The sequence below is a fragment of the Scylla paramamosain genome, chromosome 10 (assembly GCF_035594125.1).
Source record: "Scylla paramamosain isolate STU-SP2022 chromosome 10, ASM3559412v1, whole genome shotgun sequence".
NCBI classification, from domain to species: Eukaryota; Metazoa; Arthropoda; class Malacostraca; order Decapoda; family Portunidae; genus Scylla; species Scylla paramamosain.
In genome coordinates, this window is record NC_087160.1 from 21,939,916 (window position 1) to 21,959,907 (window position 19,992).

General features: G+C 43.9%; 1 protein-coding gene across 1 annotated transcript; it reads right to left on the reverse strand.

The window, feature by feature from the left end:
* Window positions 1-1,268: 1,268 nt before the first annotated feature.
* On the reverse strand, window positions 1,269-19,669 carry LOC135104350 (transient-receptor-potential-like protein). The gene is made up of 19 exons (XM_064011659.1): window positions 19,524-19,669; window positions 16,880-16,988; window positions 15,777-15,883; window positions 15,031-15,271; window positions 13,977-14,119; window positions 13,198-13,399; window positions 12,135-12,308; window positions 11,467-11,574; window positions 10,718-10,844; window positions 10,272-10,424; window positions 9,314-9,483; window positions 8,443-8,662; window positions 8,024-8,147; window positions 7,122-7,317; window positions 6,467-6,640; window positions 5,880-6,105; window positions 5,276-5,474; window positions 4,669-4,925; window positions 1,269-3,686 (listed from the first exon to the last, which is right to left on the reverse strand). The coding sequence occupies exons 2-19, from the start codon at window positions 16,964-16,966 to the stop codon at window positions 2,509-2,511; spliced, it is 4,086 nt and encodes a 1,361-aa protein (XP_063867729.1). The 5' UTR covers window positions 16,967-16,988; window positions 19,524-19,669; the 3' UTR covers window positions 1,269-2,508.
* Between the last annotated feature and the right edge of the window lie 323 nt (window positions 19,670-19,992).

Here is a 19,992-nt window from a genome sequence, read left to right on the forward strand (position 1 = left end):
ATGGAATTGAGACACTTAAAGAATTAATATAAAAAGCAGATGCCTATTTGATAATGAGGAAACCGTTTTGAAAGAACAGTGAGCAAAGATTTTTGTGTTAAGTCTAAACAGTATGTTTTATAAACACACACACACACACACACACACACACGCACACCGTGTAGTGTAGTGGTTAGCACGCTTGGCTCACAAACAAAAAGGCCCGTGTTCGAATCCCGGGCTCTTAATGTGTAGCCCCTGTTCATCCAGCAGCAAGTAGGTACGGGATGCAACCCGAGAGGTTGCGACCTCGCTGTCCCGGTGTGTGGTGTGTGAGTGGTCTCAGTCCTACCTAAAGATCGGTCACTATGAGCTCTGAGCTCTTTCCGTAGGGCAACGGCTGGCTGGGTGAATGACACACACACACACTTGTAGTGCATATCGGCACTGTACGTATACGTATGTATTGAAAAGAGAATACCTTTCTTTATATGTTTGTCTCAATGATACTTGTACTACTGACACGTAGGAGACAGGGATGACAATACAGGCACTCAGGCACTTTTACGAGTAATGATACCCAGTGTAAAACTATGGCCGGTATTCAGAAATGCCTTGCTCTCTCACCACGACTATTTTCAAAGGCCACAGCGATGATTAGCCAGGTTCTGAAGTGTTTCTCCTGTTAATATTGTAGCAATATAGAAGTGTTTCAGAATATGATCTAAAGTAACTAACTAAATAGATAAGTAATAATATAATTGAAAGAAATAGCTGCAGCTTACATTCCTTGTTATAGTGAAGTGCTGCTTGCCATCATCCTCAGAGCAGTGGTATCCTTATCCATTAACCTCGAGGTATCTTATCTTATTCCTTTTCTCATGAAAGTACTGCGCAGATTTTTTAAAAGAGATGAAATTTCTATCCTTAATATGTCATGGAGATCAGTCCGTCAAGTTGTGTCTTTGGTGGAGGCAGTCTAGCCAGTGTTCCTAAACGTTTTGCTCTCTCATCACAAATATTTTCAAAGGCTATAGAGATGACTGATCATGTTTTTTTTTTTATTGTTTTCCTTATTAGTGATAAAGAAGCCTTGTTAAACTGTTACATAATTAATGGAAACATCCTTCAAAATTCCATTAACTCTCACTAAAATCTGTTGAAAGCAGTCAGGATACCCACCTGCGTGTCTGGGCTGCAGGAGTCAACCTATGCCCTACGGACGGCTGCAGGCGTGTAAACAACGAAACTGAATATTTTTCTTATTCATGGATATCAAACAACAGCAGTAATGTGTTACTGTTATAAGAACTGTTTTATTATTTTATATAATTTTTATACTCACACAATAATGATGGCGTAACCCTTTCAATGTAAAGAATGCCTGGTGTGGAGGTTAATCAGCACGCCTGGCAGTGTGTGGAACACTTTAGACACACGGATGCCCAGGTGTTTGTGTAATGAATTTAGGTGAGCTCCGTGCCGAGCAGTGAGGCGCGGGTCACGCCAGTCTCCCGCGATAACTAAATCATTTAACATAAACAATGAGAACAACTTGATATGCGTGTTTTAACTAAAGGAAATTTCATCACGTTAAACATAACAAACTTTCAGAATTCAAAATTAACAAGCAACTGAAATTGGTTATATTAGCAAAGGCCACAAATATTAGTTTAAAATGACTTTTGATATAGGTAGGTAAACATAAATCACTACAAAGATGTAAGTGTTACTTAGTAAATGAGCTGTTTTGTTGTTGTCAACATGACGATCTTCATGGACTCCAGATGTTACCTCTCCGACGCCCTTACGACATTGCTCCACATGTTAGATGTTCACTTGCCTAGTCCACGGCATTGTAGCCAAGGACACCTCCGCCACACCGCCTCGCGCCTAAACCACGACATGTGCCGCGGGTGTCTCGCATGCTGATGACGTGGTGGTGTTGAAGACCGTCTCTGCAGCTCCGCTCATTGTAAGGTCAACATAGTACTCTGTTGATCTTGTCCCGCCCTAGCTGGCTGTGACGCTCTTAGTGACGGACATCTGAGTAATTGCAAAAATTATGCCAGCGATGTACCTTGGTGAACGTAGTGTGGAGCGTTGAGTGGCTGGTGCACAGCGGTGGTGGTGGCGGCGTGGTAATGGCTCGGGCATCCCTCTCGACACAACAGGAACACAGTATTAATTTCGAGGAATGACCAAATATTGTATACTGCCGTGACGGGATGAAATCTGAGTGTAGGTAGTTTGTTTTGCTATGTGGTTACATTTCATTAAGTGATTATGGATTCATATTCGTAAGGTTAACACTTTTTTTTCTCTCTTTTTCTCTTATTTCTCCCCGTAACAAAACAACGAACCTTTCTCGCGGCGTTACCGAACCATTTTATGTGGTTCGCCTCGTTGTTCGCTCTTTGCTGCCACCTCTTCAATTGGTCTTCATCCCTCGCCGCATGAGCGTTACTCTTCCAAAGCCTACGTCTCTACGCTGCTACGATAAAAACTATTCCTCACGACGCCTATCGCCTACAGCCATCCAGCCTTCTTGGGCTCTGCTTTGATGAGGGGCTCGTTCGCCGAGCTGGAGGCGTTGCTCTGGAAGGCAGCGGCCGGTGGAGTGGAAGGCTTCTGCTCATGGGTCTTCTCTGCAGACGCTTTTGGTGCTGCCACTTTCTCCTTGGGCTTCTCCTTGGGTTCCGCAGGCTTTGCTTTAGGTTCCTCTGGCTTGACCTTGGGTTCTACAGGCTTTTCTTCTGGCTTGGCCTTGGGTTCTGCAGGCTTTGGCTTAGATTCCTCTGGCTTTTCCTTGGGTGCCTGATGTTTTGAGGATCCAGCTGGCTTAGGAGTCTCCTTCGGCTGAGAGGCAGGTGGCGTGTTGGCGCTGGCCTTCTTGATAATTTTATCGTGAGTGGGAGAAGGTGGCATGGGCATCTCTGAAGGCTTAGGGGTGGAAGGAATAACCGTGATGGAAGGAGGTGTCACGTTCTGCTGTGGAGGAGGACGAGCTGGACGTCGCACGAAGTCCATGCTTTCCAAATCTGCTGTTCCTGTAAAGGTCGGTTTTGGTTCCTCCGGCTGTTTCACCTGCTGGACGCGACCTGGGGCTGGGCGGCGCTCTGGTTCCGGAGCACGTCGCTGGGCGGTGGGGGCGACGGGAGGCGGGGTCTGGATGATGGGGAAATCATTTATCAGCTTGTTCTTGGGAGGAGCGGGAGCAGATGACTTCTCCTGAGGCTTCTCCTGAGGTTTCTGTTGGTTACCGGCAGGAATGGAACCAGTGGCCTTCACTTGGCTGGGTTTCAGGATTCCTGCTTCCGTCTGAGGGACAGAAGCAGTGGGGCGGGGCACGGATTGTTCCTTGGTCTTGAGACTTCTGTCAATCACTGGAGCCTCCTTCTGGTGGACCTTGGCATCTTCCTTGGCCACTTTGGTCACTGGTGGGACATCTTGTTTCTTGATCCCAACAGGAGCCTCGGATTTCTTGGTCTCAGATTCTGTCTTCATAATGACGGGTGCCTTCCTTCCCGACTTGTCTTCACTCCCGCTGGTGGAGGTCAGTTTCTTGATGGAGTCCTTGGAGAACACGTTGACGGGAACGTCCAGACAGAGCTTCTGGCCTTCAGCGGCGTCTTCACCCTCCTTCTTGAGAGTGGTGGAGGCGCGGCGGCCTGGCACCATCAGCTTGTTCAGGTCCTTGGCCTGGCCTGTGACACGACGCAAAGTTAAAGTTTTATTCTGTCTCTGTTATACGCTATCTAACCAACATAGAGTATAGTATAGTATCAATACAGTGACAGAGGACAAGACCAGCACACACACACACACACACACACACACACACACACACACACACACACACACACACACACACACACACACACACACACACACACACGCACGTGTGTGTGTGTGTGTGTGTGTGTGTGTGTGTGTGTGTGTGTGTGTGTGTGTGTGTGTGTGTGTGTGTGTCCCCCTCTTCTACACTGAACATCCTCGGTCTGTCCTTTACTTATAATCTGAACTGGAAACTTCACATCTCATCTCTAGCTAAAACAGCTTCTATCAAGTTAGGTGTTCTGAGACGTCTCCGCCAGTTTTTCTCACCCCCCCCCAGCTGCTAACTCTGTACAAGGGCCTTATCCGTCCATGTATGGAGTATGCTTCACATGTCTGGGGGGGGTTCCACTCATACTGCTCTTCTAGACAGGGTGGAATCAAAAGCTTTTCGTCTCATCAACTCCTCTCCTCTAACTGACTGTCTTCAACCTCTCTCTCACCGCCGCAGTGTTGTATATCTAGCTGTCTTCTACCGCTATTTTCATGCCAACTGCTCTTCTGATCTTGCTAACTGCATGCCTCCCCTCCTTCCGCGGCCTCGCTGCACAAGACTTTCTTCTTTCTCTCACCCCTATTCTGTCCACCTCTCTAACGCAAGAGTTAACCAGTATTCTCAATCATTCATCCCTTTCTCTGGTAAACTCTGGAACTCCCTGCCTGCTTCTGTATTTCCACCTTCCTATGACTTGAATTCCTTCAAGAGGGAGGTTTCAAGACACTTATTCATCAATTTTTGACCACTGCTTTGACCCTTTTATGGGACTGGCATTTCAGTAGGCATTTTTTTTATTAGATTTTTGTTGCCCTTGGCCAGTGTCCTTCCTACATAAAAAAAAAAAAAAAACGTACCGTCCTTGGCCTTGCTGGCCCTGCCGTCAGTGTGTGGAGGCATCGGAGTCTCTGCTGGGGAGTGGTTGGGGCTCAGGTCCAGGTTCTTGATAGCATCGAGCAGATGGGGGCCTGTGTACAGATCAGGGAAGGGAGAGCACCCGCGGGAAGAGCCTGGTGACCCATCGGGTGTTCCCTCCTCCATCTTGCGGCGAGCCTTCTCCATGGCCACTTTGAGGCTCTCGCGTCCCTTGTCGTCTCCCATACCGATCTGTGACCTGAGCAGACAACACACTCCTCAGTCATGGCTCATGGTAAAACAGGAAAGAAAAGCCACAGATGAGATGGGGACAAAAAAACATTCAGGCAAACCACACACACACACACACACACACACACACACACACGCGTGACCATTTTCTCAAACGTTTCGATGTTTCATCACGACTCTTTTAATAGGCTACAGTGGAAGTTTTCAAGGATGTTTTCCTGATTCGTGATAGTTTAACAATGAAACTGCACCATCAACAGAAAAAAATTTGAGTAATCATCCTCGTGGCCTTTAAAAACAGCCCTGGTGAGAGAACAAAGCGTTACAGAATGCGGATCAAGGACCAGAGTCACGTACTGTCCAGGATTAGTGCGCTTCTCGTCATTGATGGCCATCGCCAGCCTTGCCATGCGGCGGAACTTGTCAGCGGCTGATTCTTCCTGTGGCACGGGCTCATCCTCGCTTCTGATGGTGTCCTCAGCTCCCATGGCGGGCGACACGTGGAAGTCCCGCATGAGACGCCTCTCCCACACCCTCATCTTGCGGCCCAGGGCGGCTGTGAGGGAGGGGAAGGAATGTGGTTAAGTTTCATGTGTATAAAAAAAGCAAACCAGGAGCTATGAAAACTAGGAAATAACTCATGTGCATTAAAAAAAGAGAGAATACTGTTCAACTAAGTAACAGACAAAAGCTTTTCAAGTTATTATTGCATGCCAAATGTGACTGATCATAACTGCCGTATGAGTCAGGGTTGCGAAAATATACTTTGGGCAAACGATCATTTCAGCTGGCACTAATCCTGAAAATTTGGATATCCGTTTTGATTACACTCTTTGTGGACTGTCACGTTCAGTGGGAATTTCTTTTTATAGCTTCTTTTATTGCCTTCTGTCACAGTCCCTTCCTACACGATAAGAAAAACAAAAAAAGGTTTTCCCGCCGTCTCGCCTTACACCCTCACCTCTGCTCTTCTTCGCGCACATAGACACATCCATTCCGTTCTGGCCGAAGAGATCAATGAGCTCGAATCTGAGGGAGGAGATGTCACCCTTCACCTCGCCGATATCATCCTCGTTGACGGGGCGCTCCTCGTTGCGCCGCTGGAGTGCGCACACGTAGCGCCAGATGAGTGCACGCATCACAGACAGGTAGCGGAAGTCCAGAGCCTTTCTGCGGCGGTTCTGGCTCTGCGCGAGATGGTAAAGTGAATGAGAGGATGAGAGAGGTCAGTATCAAAACAGTCAGTAGTAGTAGTAGTAGTAGTAGTGTTTTTATTTGCGTAAGAGGAGCTTTGGCCAAGAACATAAAAAAAAGTGTGAAAAAGGCCCACTGAAAGCTGAAAAAAGGCCAACTAAAATGGAAGTAGTAGTAGTAGTAGTAGTAGTAGTAGTAGTAGTAGTAGTAGTAGTAGTAGTAGTAGTAGTAGTAGCAAGAGCAGCAGCAGTAATAATAATAATAGTAGTATACAGAGACTGCCACGTGTAGGCCTGATGGCCTCTTGCAACTTCCCTTATTTTCTCATTTCCTCATGTTCTGAAGTACACTCACCCTGGAAGACATTCTCCTGACCAGCTCGTTCTTCTTGCTCGTCTTGCCGCACATCCTCATGAAGCTCTTGACGTTGGGGAACATGTTGAAGGGCGGAGGCAGAGTGTTGCCCTCCTCGAAGTAAGACATCCAAAGCTTGGTGCGGGCAAACTTCCACTCGGTGTCAGCGTGTTCCTGGTGGCAGAGGGAGAATTGTGGGCATGTGGGGCTTGATTTGTGATTATGTACTGTGTGTGTGTGTGTGTGTGTGTGTGTGTGTGTGTGTGTGTGTGTGTGTGTGTGGGTGTGTGTGTGTGTGTGTGTGTGTGTGTGTGTGTGTGTGTGTGTGTGTGTGTGTGTGTGTGTGTGTGTGTGCGCGCGCGCGTGTTTCATTGCCAGGTAGAAGTTAATTTTTGTGTTGCTTTTATTTTGATTCCAAAATTTTGAATTATTTTATGCTAATCCAACTATTAGATTCTCCCCCTCCTCCTCCTTCTCCTCCTCCTCTTCCTCTTCCTCCTCCTCCTCCTCGTCCTGCTTCTCCTCCTCTTCTTCCTATCCCAACTTCTCATCCTATCCCCCTTTCACCTTTATCATTTCCCCTCCCCTTCTACACTTTTCCCTTCTCTCCAATTTCTCCACCATCTCATCTCCGCTTCCTCCCACCGCTACTCACCACAATGAAGGAGTAGGAGCTGGACATCATAGCGATCAGGAGGTTGAGAAGGACGATAATATTGATCACTGAGTAGGAGCCAAACATGAGCATGGACCAGAACCTCGTGTACTCGCGGATGCCTGTCAGCTCGAAGTCGTCCAGTCCCACCATGCCAAAGCCAGCCCAGAAGAGGGACTGGGAAGCCTCGAACAAGCTGACGAGAGGAGGAGAAAGAGAACGGACTGAGGGAAGGAAATAATGGAGGTAGTGAAATGGATATAGGATTTTAAGGAGTGGAGAACAAAATATATGAAAAAAAAAAATGATGACGGTGATAATGAACTGAGAGACATCGAATATAAATGACGGGAGGAAGAGAAAGAGAACGGAGTGAGAAAAAGAAAGATAAACGTAATGTTGTTGATAGTGAGATGGAGGTAAGGATTTTAATTAGTGGAAAAGGGCTAAATAGAGATAAGAGAGTAACACGGTGAGGAAAGAAGAAAGAAAATAAAGTGAGGGAAGCAAAAATTAAGTAGTTTGGTGAGATGGAGATACGAGTTTGAGGATGTGGAAAAGGGAAGAAACGGATATAAGAGATACGAGATGCTTCGAACAAGGTGACGGTAGGAAGAGGTAGAGAGCGAAGTGAGGGATGGAAAAATGTTGGCGGGTAATGAAACGGTGATATAGATTGAAAGGAGTAGAAATAGGAAAAAAAGAAAAGAAAACGGAGATGCGAGAATGATAATGAACTGATGTGCCTCGAACAAACTGAAAGGAGAATGAAAGGAGAAACGAAAGAAGGAAAAAAATTAAGATAAATTAGCTCGTGAAGGGTACAGAACTTAATTATTAGGAGTTGACATAAACGGGAAGATACTATGATATTAGAATGATGGAGTAGCGGAGTCACTCACTTATAGAAACGCCTCCAGCGCATGCAAGCGTCGCCTTGTTTGGTCCAGTCGGGCAGACCGCCAGGAAGGGAGTAGCACTTGTCCTTCTCCAGGCCGTTGTAGTACCACAGCAGCTGCGTCAGACCTGCACACAGACAGACAAGAGCCTCATGAGTGTCACTCGAGGAAGAGATACGAAGAAAGGAAACAATATAGCAGTATAACACAGGACATTCTCAACCCATTCCAGCCACAGACACACACACACACACACGCACGCACGCAGACAAGACCCTCATAAATCAGGCACTGGAGGAATCCATAATAGGAAGAGAACTAATATAACAGTAAAACACAGGATAACCCGAATTTGGTCCCTATCCAACACACACACACACACACACACACACACACACACACACAAACACACACTTACTAACCGCAAGCAAAAGCGAAGAGCACGAGGGTGTAAATGAAGAAGAACTTGACAATATCAATAACCATGCGGCCGAGGGAGATCTGGAGGGGCCCGAGGTAAGGGTTGATGCTGAAGATGTGCACCAACTTGAGGGCCGAGAGGATGTTGGCTGCGGCGAAGAGACCCTCGGAGATCAGCTGAGGATCGAAGGCGTTCCATTCCTCGCGTGGGATGAAGGCGGTCTGTGGAGATGAGGGACAGTTTCTTAGGCCCTCTTAGTGACTGACAGCGAATGAAGAAAGAACAGAAAGAAAGGACCAATGCTAGAAGGATTACAAAGGACGAAACAGGAATCAGATACAAGGAAAACAAGGCGTGAGGTGAAGGTGATCTATGAAGGACAGTTTCTTAGGCCCTGTTGGTGACTGACAAAAAAAGTGAAGAAAGAACAGAAAAAGAGCAATGATAAAAGTATTACAGGGAAAAAACACAGGAACCAGATGTTGGTCTACAAGGCGTAGGATGAAGGTGGTCTGTGGAGAAGAGGAACAATTTCTTAGTCATGTTGGTGACTGACAGCGAATTAAGAAAGAACAGAAAGAAAGGAGCGATGGTAGGAGGATTACACTGGGGAGAGGAAGGAAGCAGGAACCAGGACACATGTTGGTCTACAAGGAAAACAAGGCAGAATTAAGTAAACAGAAATTGATATGAAACAATAGAGCAGAGAGAGAGAGAGAGAGAGAGAGAGAACAAGATAGAGTGGCAGACAAAGTGGAGCACGCGAGAAATTTTCTGTGTCTGGTAATAACTAAACAAGCACTAACATCAAACAACACCGGAAGGAGGAAACCAAGAGAGAGAGAGAGAGTGGCTGACAGAATAAAGCTTACGGAAGGCACACGAGAAATCTCCTGTGTCTGCTGGATAAACGCGATCAGCCTGAGGACCATGGTGAAGATGTAAAGGAAGTCACGCATGATGTCCAGGATATTCCACATGTTATTGATGTACTTCCTGAAACCCTCGGTCCGTATTTCCTTGATTTCTTCCCACAGGAACCCTTTTGTTCACACAGAGGGGAGGATAGGGTTAGTTCACACACACCTGGCTGGTTGGATGGGTAGTTAGTGTGTGGGGAGCGAGTGAGTGGATGACTTGGTTTGTTAGTTAGATAGTTGGGTAGTTAAATAGTTAGTTAGTGAATGCGTGAGTGAGTGAATTAGTTAGTGTGCAAGTGAATGAGTAAATGACTTAATTGTTTAGATAGTTAGTGTGTGAGTGACAGAGTAAGTGAATTAGTTACTGAGTTAGTGTGTGTGACAGAGTGAGTGAATTAGTTACTGAGTTAGTGTGTGAGTGACAGAGTGAGTGAGTTAGTTGCTGAGTTAGTGTGTGAGTGACAGAGTAAGTGGGTTAGTTAGTGAGCTAGTGTGTGAGTGACAGAGTGAGTGGGTTAGTTAATGAGTTATTTAGTTGAAGAATTTCTACAATGCAAAATACAAAACATAATAGAAAACGCGAATTCCCAAGCACAACTATCACTGGTATAGAACACACACACACACACACACACACACAATTTACTAGATTATACCTTGGCTTCTTCTTTTTTTTTTTTTTTATGCGCATCAAGCCAATAAAAAATAGTATTACTTTCCCGAAGGAGTTGTGAAATATTTTCTCACCCAGTCAATCTTAAGCATCTACAATAAATGCCCTGTCAAGACCCATTTACACATCTATTCTCTCTCTAACATTCACCATACGTGTTGTTCCACCACTGCTTATAATTTCTACCTCTCATCATTCTGTCGACATTAATTTTCTTTTCTGTCACCCTTCACTCACCGAACACCCAGAGAGCCACAACGAACTCGACAGGCGTGGGCAGGTTCCCGCGTTGGCGACGCATTGCTTCCTCCAGATTTCGCCGCATCGCGTCCGTCCCGAAGAGCCAGATGACAAGATTCTCGAACCGTACGGAGACCAAGATCAGCAGAACTGTGGAACGCCAAGTGTGGAGTGGTGGAGCGATGTTGTTATTGGTAGTAGTAGTGGGAGGGGGAGGAGGAGGAAGAAGAACAAAATCAGGAACAATATGAGGAGGAGAATGAACAAGAACGAGAACAAGAACAAAATTAGGAGGAGGAAAATGGAGAGAAAAGATGGTAGCAGTAGTAGTAGTAGTAGTAGTAGTAGTAGTAGTAATAGTAACAGCAGTAATAAACAAACTATATTTTCAAGAAAGCTACGCAGGTTCAGTCCTTCACAACAACACTACCACGAAAACTCACGCAGGAAGAAGAGATAGGAGGCGGAGTGGGTGAGGAACTTCATGAAAGGTGTGCGCATGAGGCGGCCAGTGGGGCTGTCCGGCATCAGCATATACCACATGCAGTAGAACGGAAACAGAGCAACGACCTGCAAGGGACACAACACTTGATAAAACTGCTCCTTCTCCTTGGTACTTTTTTGCTCACTGAGATACTGTGACATACTAATCTTTATATATTTACGTCATATCCTCACTGCTAGATGGGGCCATTGTAATCTATGCCTTAACTCGAATTGCACGTTTATCTCAGAAACTATCGTATGTAGATCAACTGGCCTTTTGAAATTTCACTTTATGTTCTTATGTACATCGACATAACCTCTTCACAGCGATATGCAACAATTCACAGCACTAAAACCAATGCCTGGAATCTTTATAAGCATCTGCGAGAAAGAAGGGGATGAAAAAAGAATTGATTTTGCAATTTCTGGCCAATTTAACGTTCAAAGGTGGCCGCAGAACAAGAAAAGCTGTCTGAGAGTGGTCTGTATTTTCTAATGTAGGAGGGTCACGACAAAAAGTAGAAAAAATAAAAGGGCGGCCCATTGAGGTACTAGTCACAAAAGAAAGGTAAAAAGTGTCATCTAAAATTGGAAGATAAGCGTCTTGAAACCTCTCATTTGAAAGAGTTCAGGTCACAAGAAGGAGGAAATACAGAAACAGGCAGGGAGAGGTGTGCCAAATAGCAATGAGGTGGTTAAGACTCACCTTCAGAATCTCCGTGCACTTCTCAAGGATGGACTTCCTCCTGAATCCTGGAACGCCCTCATACCACAGAGCCGCGAGGAGCTGCTGGATGTTGGGGTGAGCTACAAACTGCGAGGTAGAAGAAAATGGGGTAGGTGAGAGACACGAACACTGAGGAACGCTGGTCATCATCTCATAAGTCGACGTGGCGAGCCTTTAGTATTTTTATATATCTCTAAACATTTCGTAACTATGTAATATATACTGTATATCAAGAAGAACCACCCCGAAGACTATTGCTTCCCTTCGTCTTACATTCGTTCATACACGCGGGAAGCTGAGGTCTCTTACGACTGACGTTTATAATTTTTGTAGTAAATGTCGGAGATCTTTACAATGAACTTTAGAAAAAATAATAATACGATACCATGAAAGAGGGTAGAAATTTAGTAGGTGTGAGAACGACGCATGCACGATAAGTGAAGGAAAACATGACTACGGAAATTAAAGAAAGGAAACGGAATGTGATAATGTTTCGAATTGAAAGAAAAACAGACAAAAATGCATAAAACAAAGCACCATCATTTCAGACACCGAAACAAAATCGAGAAAAAGAAAACGACAGAAAAAAAAAAAGACGAGACAGAAAACAGAAACCAGAAACATCGAATGCAACTCAGTCCACATACCCTCTTCTGCTTGCAGTCGATGGCGAGTTCCAGACGTTTGAGGCTCATGTGCTCGCCGTCCTCGTAAGGCACCACGCTCTCCGGATCGTGGTTCAGCATCACGGCCAGCTCGGTGGAGGACCTAGCGTGGCCCAGCAGCTCTTCGGCGAACTTCATACACTTGGTCCTCAGCTCCTGAAGGCGAGAAAGAAGGACAGCGTTTTAGTGCCATCAGTGGCTGCACTAGTGGTTCAGAGGCGCGTATTCTGAAGCACCTCTAGCTTCATTTACTTTCTAAAGGCTCTATTTAAAGTTATCCGGGTTTTCAAGGGTGTTTTTACGGGTTTTAGTGACATATTAATAAAATTTCTATACTATTAACAGGAGAAACATTAGTGAGAACCAGTTTAATAATCTCTGTGGTCTTTGAAAATAGTCTTGGTTGAGAGAGTAAGGTTTTTCTGGATACTGACCTGAATGTAACAAGTTAGTGAGGGTAAAGGACTGTTTTGAGATGCTTTCCTCTCTCAGCACTAGTTTCAAAGGTCAGGTTCAAATGGGTGTTTTTTTATTTTTATTTTTTTTATTAATGATGGTATAGTCTTTGTTTAAGTCTCCCTAAAATCATGAAACAACCTTGAAAACTCGATTAATGTTCACTAAGCTCTTTTAAAAATAGTCGAGACATGTTTAAGAATTCTGGGTCTCTCTCTCTCTCTCTCTCTCTCTCTCTCTCTCTCTCTCTCTCTCTCTCTCTCTCTCTCTCTTAGGTGACTGGCTACGTAAACTCATTTTCTTTCACCGTTTTCCGTCAATAATAATAATTCATCATACAACTCACGTAATTCTCGTTTTCGTTCATTGCTTATACGTCATCTTTCCTTCCTCTCATCCTCTCAGATATTGAACTTCTGACTTGAAACCGCACCTTCCCTTGCCTTCTCTTTCCTCTCCTCCTCCCCTCCCCTGGCCTCTCTCTCTCTCTCTCTCTCTCTCTCTCTCTCTCTCTCTCTCTCTCTCTCTCTCTCTCTCTCTCTCTCTTTCTCTCTCTCTCTCTCTCTCTCTCTCTCTCTCTCTTACTCACCAGGTAGTCGGCACGGAATTCATGTTCAGTGTAAGCCAGGTTCTTCAGTTCGAGGGAGAGCTGGAAGGCGGTCAGGATGGGGTCAGTGGAGGTGAGGGCGATGAGGGAGGGGGAAGCCAGGGCGCGGTAGGCGTTAATGCGAGAGCGGGAGTGACGCAGGGAGTCCTCAGAGGAGGTCTTCAGGCACTCGGGGCATCCACACCTGCAGAAAAAGGACAGAAATTGTTTGACGAAGGAGTGGGTAAGTTAAAGGGTAAAGGAAGAATGGGTTTTGGAAAATGTTATGTTAGGTAGTGATGGAGGAGAAGGATTAGGATTATGATTAAGATTAGGAGGATAAGGAGATGGAGAAGGAGGAGGAGAGCACAAAAGAACATGAATGAAGAACAAACGGTAGTGGTAAATTTGTTGGTTGTAACGAAGCTGCAACACAACCTAATTTAAAATGTAGGAGATATAGATTATTGAAGGCAAAGGAAGAAGAAGAAGAAGAAGAAGAAAAAGAGGAGGAGGAGAAGGAGGTGAGGAAAAAGAAGAGAAAAGAGTATGACGAAACTAAAAAAAAAACACGATAGCTATACAAAAGAAAAAACAATATAATAAAAAAAAACAAATATAACAAAAACAATATAACAAACAAAAAAAAAAAGAACTCAAGACATAACAGAAAAAGAAAAGAAAAAAACAGAACATAAAATAGAAAACAAAAACACTTAAATATTCACCACCAACGAGTAGAAAACAGTGAGTGAGTAAGTTCAAAGGCACTGTACACCCACCTAATATCATGGGGCATGGGGATGGTGGCGCCGCGGTCCAGAAGGATTTTCAGGATCTCGTAGTTATCCTTGTGGGCAGCGAGGATGAGGGGCGTGATCTCAGGAGTGAAGGCAGAGGTGTTGCGGTCTGCCTTCTCCCAGGACTAGAGGCGACGAGGGGAGGCACGGACAAGACAAGACAGCAGTATTAGTCCGCAGAAGGTTATGAGGAGGAGTTGAGGAAAGATTCAGCTGGAGTAATTCCATCCTAGACTGAGACGTGCATAAAGGCTAGCAGAGATTGATCATAAGTCTTAGTGGAAGGTTGCGATAAGCTGAGGAAAAATTCATCTAGAGCAAAGCTAAAAGTGTTGCTTGCTATTAACAGAGAGGTGCAGAGAGGAGAGTAGAGATAGATGATAGAGTTAATAGGAGGTTATGAAGAGGAAAAAGCTGGGGAGAGATTCACCTAGAGTAATCCTAATTTGCCATATATCAAGAGAAATGCAGAGAGACGAGTAGAGGCAGACAGATCACAGGAGGGCTGGTGGAAATTATAGACAGAAGAAAAAAAGTTGGGGAAAGATTCAAATAGAGTAATCGTAAGCTATTAACTGAGAGAGTGGGTCGAAAAACGTAAGAAAAATAAAATCTGTATTAGGAGAAAGAGAACTTTAAAGGATAAAAAATTACCTAACCGTATAGAGAAAAAAGAAATAAAGCAAAAATCATATAACTGTAGGTAGAAGAAGAAAAGTTAAAGAAAACATTATCTAAGTGTAAGTGAAACAAGACAACTTAACCAAAGATTGTATAACTGCACATGGAAGAAAACATCTAACACTAACACTAGCATCTAACACTATGGAAAAGGAGAAAAGTTAAGGGCATAGAAGATAACTTTAACAAATATATGCAAATGTACGTAGGAGCAAAAAAAGTAAAAAAATATATATTATCTAACCCTATATGAAAGGAGAAAACTTAAGATCAAAACAATACTCTAACCTACACGCACCTCACCCAAAATCCGTTCAAATGACAAATAAACACAAACACCTCCACTGGAACTCACGTATTTATCCCCTTCCTTGTGGACCACCTCTTCGTGCTCCAACAGAACCTCCACAGCCTCCACAAACTCAGCATCGATGGCGTGCAGCAGAGCGTCCCGGGTCTCCACTCCCATCACCACCAGCAGCTCTACCATTTCCAGGTTTTCGTTGGAGATGGACATGTGAAGAGCGCCACGGCCAAGCGGGTCCACGCAGTTCATGTTCATATAGTCATGGTAACGGTGAGCCTTCTGTAGCATCCTGAAGGGACACGAGAGTAAGGGAGACGTAGGGAGAAAGTGAGGGTGTGGTGTAAGGGGAAATTTAAGGGGAAAGTAAGGCAGTCGGAGGTTTTAGGGGATGTTTTTAGTCAGTGTGTCATTGTTACACCGAATTTTTAGTTTGGTGAAGAAATTATTGTTTAGGTTAGATGGCTGGTTGGTTAATTAGTCAGTGAGTTAGTTGGATGGTTAATTAGTTGATTTTTTTTGGGTTCATTACTTAGTTAATTTGTTTGTTTGGCTTATGTTTATTCATGTACTCATTCACTCATTTACCCACTCATTTATCTATCTATCAATTCCCTTAGTTACTTAGTCCATTAGTTAGTCAATTGTTTAGTCATTTATTTAATTAGTTAATTAGATGGTAACTTCAATCATTGCATATTATTTGACAAATCAGTCGAGTGGAAAGCTAGCTAATGCATATTCTTTCTTACTTATCTATTTACTCATTTTAGACAGCAGGGTGTGTGTTGACTTACTTCCTGGTGGTGTTAATGTCCCCCCTCTCCACTGCTAAGAGGTATTTTTTCTCCTCCAGTGTCAAGGGCTTGGGTAGGTTGGGCATCTCAATCTTAGAGCGATGACCCTGAAATAGTTTAGATCAAGTCAGTGAAATTCAGTCCTCCTTCTCTCCCTCTGCACTCACTGGCGATGTTCAGCAGTGGTTCTTATTGACAGACCCACGGCACATACAGGAAGTTTCAGTCCCTGTTGACCTGTTGACTTGTAATGATTCGTATCCTTAAATGCTTTGTTCTCCCATCAGGACTAATTCTAAAGGCTACATGGATGAAAAGTCGTGTTCCCAAGAGTGATTTTCCCGTTGGCAGTGCAGATCCTTTGTTAAACTCTTACTAGAATGATGAAAACACCCCTGAAAACCTAAATGACTTCCACTGCGTCCCATGGAATATGTTTCAGTCCCTGTTCACCTGCTGACTGCTGGACAATGACTGTATGACGCTTATTACTTCAGTTTATCCTGGACAATTTTACTGATCAAAAGGAAACATCCAGACATTAAAATATTCTAAATACTCCATTACTTCTTTTGTTATCATTGGTGTCTTCCGAAAAAAAAAATATATATATACATACTAAACTTGCACCGCGACATTCAGTTAAGCTTGAAGATACGTTTAAAGCTTCTGGATTATCTATTTTATCTCCTAATTTTGCAAGATACATTGATTCCAGTCTCGCCCTCTTTTATATGCTAGTGCTTTCCGGACAAAAAGAAGAGAAGGTATAGCACTCAGAGGGCGGAGGGTGCCTATCGTGAAGCAAAATAAGTTCTCAAGGTGATGTAGAATTTCTGTTAAACTATTACTAGAAACATGAAAATCTCTTATAATTTCAAGTGGAGCCTGTTAAAAAGTATAAAAGTAAGAAGCAGGGAGATGAAACGTCAGAGAATGTGATCTGATGATGATGATGATGATGACAATGATGGTGAAGCTCAAGAGAAAGGCAGGCATGTAATATAATGAGTTCCAATGGGAATATTTGGCGAGGCGCAGCACTACTCTCTCACTCACTCTCTCATTTACTCAATCATTGACTCACTCACTCATTGACTCACCTCCTCCATGGCCAGATCTTCCTTCTCGTCGATACTGACACTCTTTTTCTCCATCTTCTTCACCTCTTCCTTCTCCTTCTTAGTCATTGTTCCGGTTCAGACGGGTTCTCTGGAAGGCAAGAGGATGAAATTAAAAACAGGAAAAAAAAAAAAACATTCTCGTTAGTCAATGGCAGGGAATCAAACACAAGCTCCTTTCCCTCCCCATTCCCCATTGCAGTCTCCCCAGTTAAGTGAATCTTCCTTTCCTCTAGGGCTCGGATTCCATTAAGGAGAAAGACAGCTGTCCTCTTTTGAATTTCTCGTCTCAATGTTTGGTAACTGTAAACTCGTAGCAAAACAACAAACAAAAAAACAACTTATGTAGATAAAGAAAGAAATAAAACAGGAAACACCGATAAATTAATATAAATAGTATACAGTACCTCATGTGCACTGATGTTTACAAGCAATTAAAAATTCCCCTTTAGAATATCACCGCCGTTACCTTTCATTCATTATTTTGCTGTTATATGATGCTGTTTTTTGCAGTGTATTAAATCAATCAATCCCTCACTCACTCACTCACTCACTCACTCACTCACTCACTCACTCACTTACTCACTCACTCATTCAATCAGTCAGTCAATCAATCAATCATTGTTATTTAAATCAAAGCATCGCACGCAGGAAATAAAAAAATCACAAAAATTTTCTTTTCATTAATAAAAAAAAAGAAAAAAGTGACGAAGAAGAGTTTAAGAAATACAAATGAATGGCGACGTCTTATTAGCAGCAAAGGGCTAATGATCCTTTTAATATTTATTCTTTCATTTTTATCCATCACGTGTAAAGGAGACTGACCAAGCGGACAAAAGCTACAAGCAAGTCCACTTAAGAAAGGCATCACTGGAGGGATCAGTCCAGCTCTGGCTTCTTCTCACTGTGATGACGAGGCGCACCCAAGACTGTCAGGCTGCTCAGGAAAAAAGGGCAGTAAAAAAATAAAAGAAAGGTGACAAGGACGTACAAGTGACGCCTGGACAAGCTAAACTAGGGGGCTTTATTGTTCGTAGCGTTCTCAAAATCTTGTTAGCGTGAAGCCCCAAACCAATAAACCCCCTCCCCCTCCCACCTTCTGTCTCTTTCTCCATTCCCTTCCCCCCACCCCCTCTCGTTTCGTCACGTTATAATTGGATTGGTTGAGTACGTCTCTTCCGAGTCACTGTGTCACCATGTGCACTGGGTCGGGGAGAGGAGCGGCGCACGTGTTGTTCATGTGTCGTTTCATGTCCAAGCTGATCTGATAACCTTTAATATCTTAATGTTTGAACTTTTATAACTATTTTCCACAACTTGTGTTTTGTTAATGTTGTTTTTGTCAGCATTATTTTTGTATCATTAATAAAAAAATATTGTTCAGGTTTCCACCTAAGTCGATGTTTTATACCAGCTTTGTCAATCAGTGGGCAAAATTCATAACAAACGTGCACCAACTCATCTAACGACTTTTATTCAAGAGTATTATATTAACCTTATTTGCAATGCACCCTAAATATATATTTTGCTTTCAGAGTATTTAGGTGAACGATAAAGTTGTGGACGGCTCAGTCGCTACACTTGATCACATTGTCGTGACGCTAAAGCCAACAGGAAGCTCCGAATCAAACTCACGTAGACGTACGCATTGCTGGACATCACTATCAGACTGAGTGACATCGTGAACATCTACTGTTCCACCACCTCTTGTTCCTGAAACTAATCAATCACTTTAACAGAATGAAAATTTATTGATACCAGTGGAATTCCATGATTTTAGTACAACCATTTTGAGACTGAACCCGTATGATTTTCAAGCACCAAGCCAGCAACTATGAGGCACTGACTGATATGGGCATGTGTGTGTTTGATAAATAATCTGAAACTCAGAGGGAAAGAACAATGTTGGATATAGATGTATGAGTTTGGAAGGATAACGTTTCTTTGGGTGGATGGTTAGAGCGCTTGTCCTCGCATGTCTGAGGTGCTTTGGTCAGGTGGTATGACTGGCTAGATGAAGACGGGGAAAAGTGAATATTGTTATAAGACACGTATATTTTTTCGTTGTCCCAAGAAGAAACCGTGACAGAACAGTCAAAATTCGATCACCGTTTACTCTCTCTCTCTAATGTCTCAATTCCTTTGATAAATTTTTCAGTGTTTCAAAGTCTAAAACATTGCAGAAGCGCCGTAATGGATTCTAAAGTTATGCCTACAAATGTGAAGAGTGAGAAATTATGCGAATTAATCCCAGTACAGTATTCGGTGTTATGATGAAAAAAATTATACAAAACGAGTGAGTGACTGATTGTACAAATTCATTCCAGTGGAGAATCGAGTTCTGTGGTGACTTGGTTGTACAAGAGGTTGCGTCAAGATCTTAGCTATCCTGCACTTGGAGACCTCACCCTCACCAGAACGTCTCGAGTATTGCTCTGGCAGCCTTGTGGCCTAATGACTGATTTCCAGGCAGTACAGTCAACAATTCATGAACTCTTATACTCCTTTCAAATTTGTTATAGCCTTTTAAGTACGCATGCAAGCGCTGGTTATAAAGCTTCAAAGAGGACGATCCTGACATCATGCAGAAGAGAGAGTACCAAGGCAAGACACAGCCACCACTCACCAGCACCAACAGTCGTCGATGTCAAGGCGTCGATCCAGATCCATAAACCAGGAGGCCTACTGGAAACTGGAAGTGGTGCCTATGTGCAACCAACCTAGAAGAACAGGCCGGATTCACGGGGCACGGTACAGAGAGACTGACATCCCAACTGATCCCCTTGGCTTTTATACCGGATTTTCTGGGGCTTCTCTCATGTACATATTTCCTGCTCCTGGAAGCCACAGTGGTCAAGTGGTGGCCTCGCGTGACCTCACCCGCACCCATAAACGGAGGGCTCGCGGCGCGTCCTCCTGACCAAGAGAGTTTGCTGAGCCGCTGCTCCGTGTCCCGCCATGAAGCCGCCACTCGTCACCAGCGGTCATCACCCCCACGGAAACACCTGCTCTTCTCCACTCCCATCGCACCTGTTCCTCATCAGTCATCAGGTGTTGCTCGAATGATAATCAAGAACTGGAGGAAACCTAGCGTG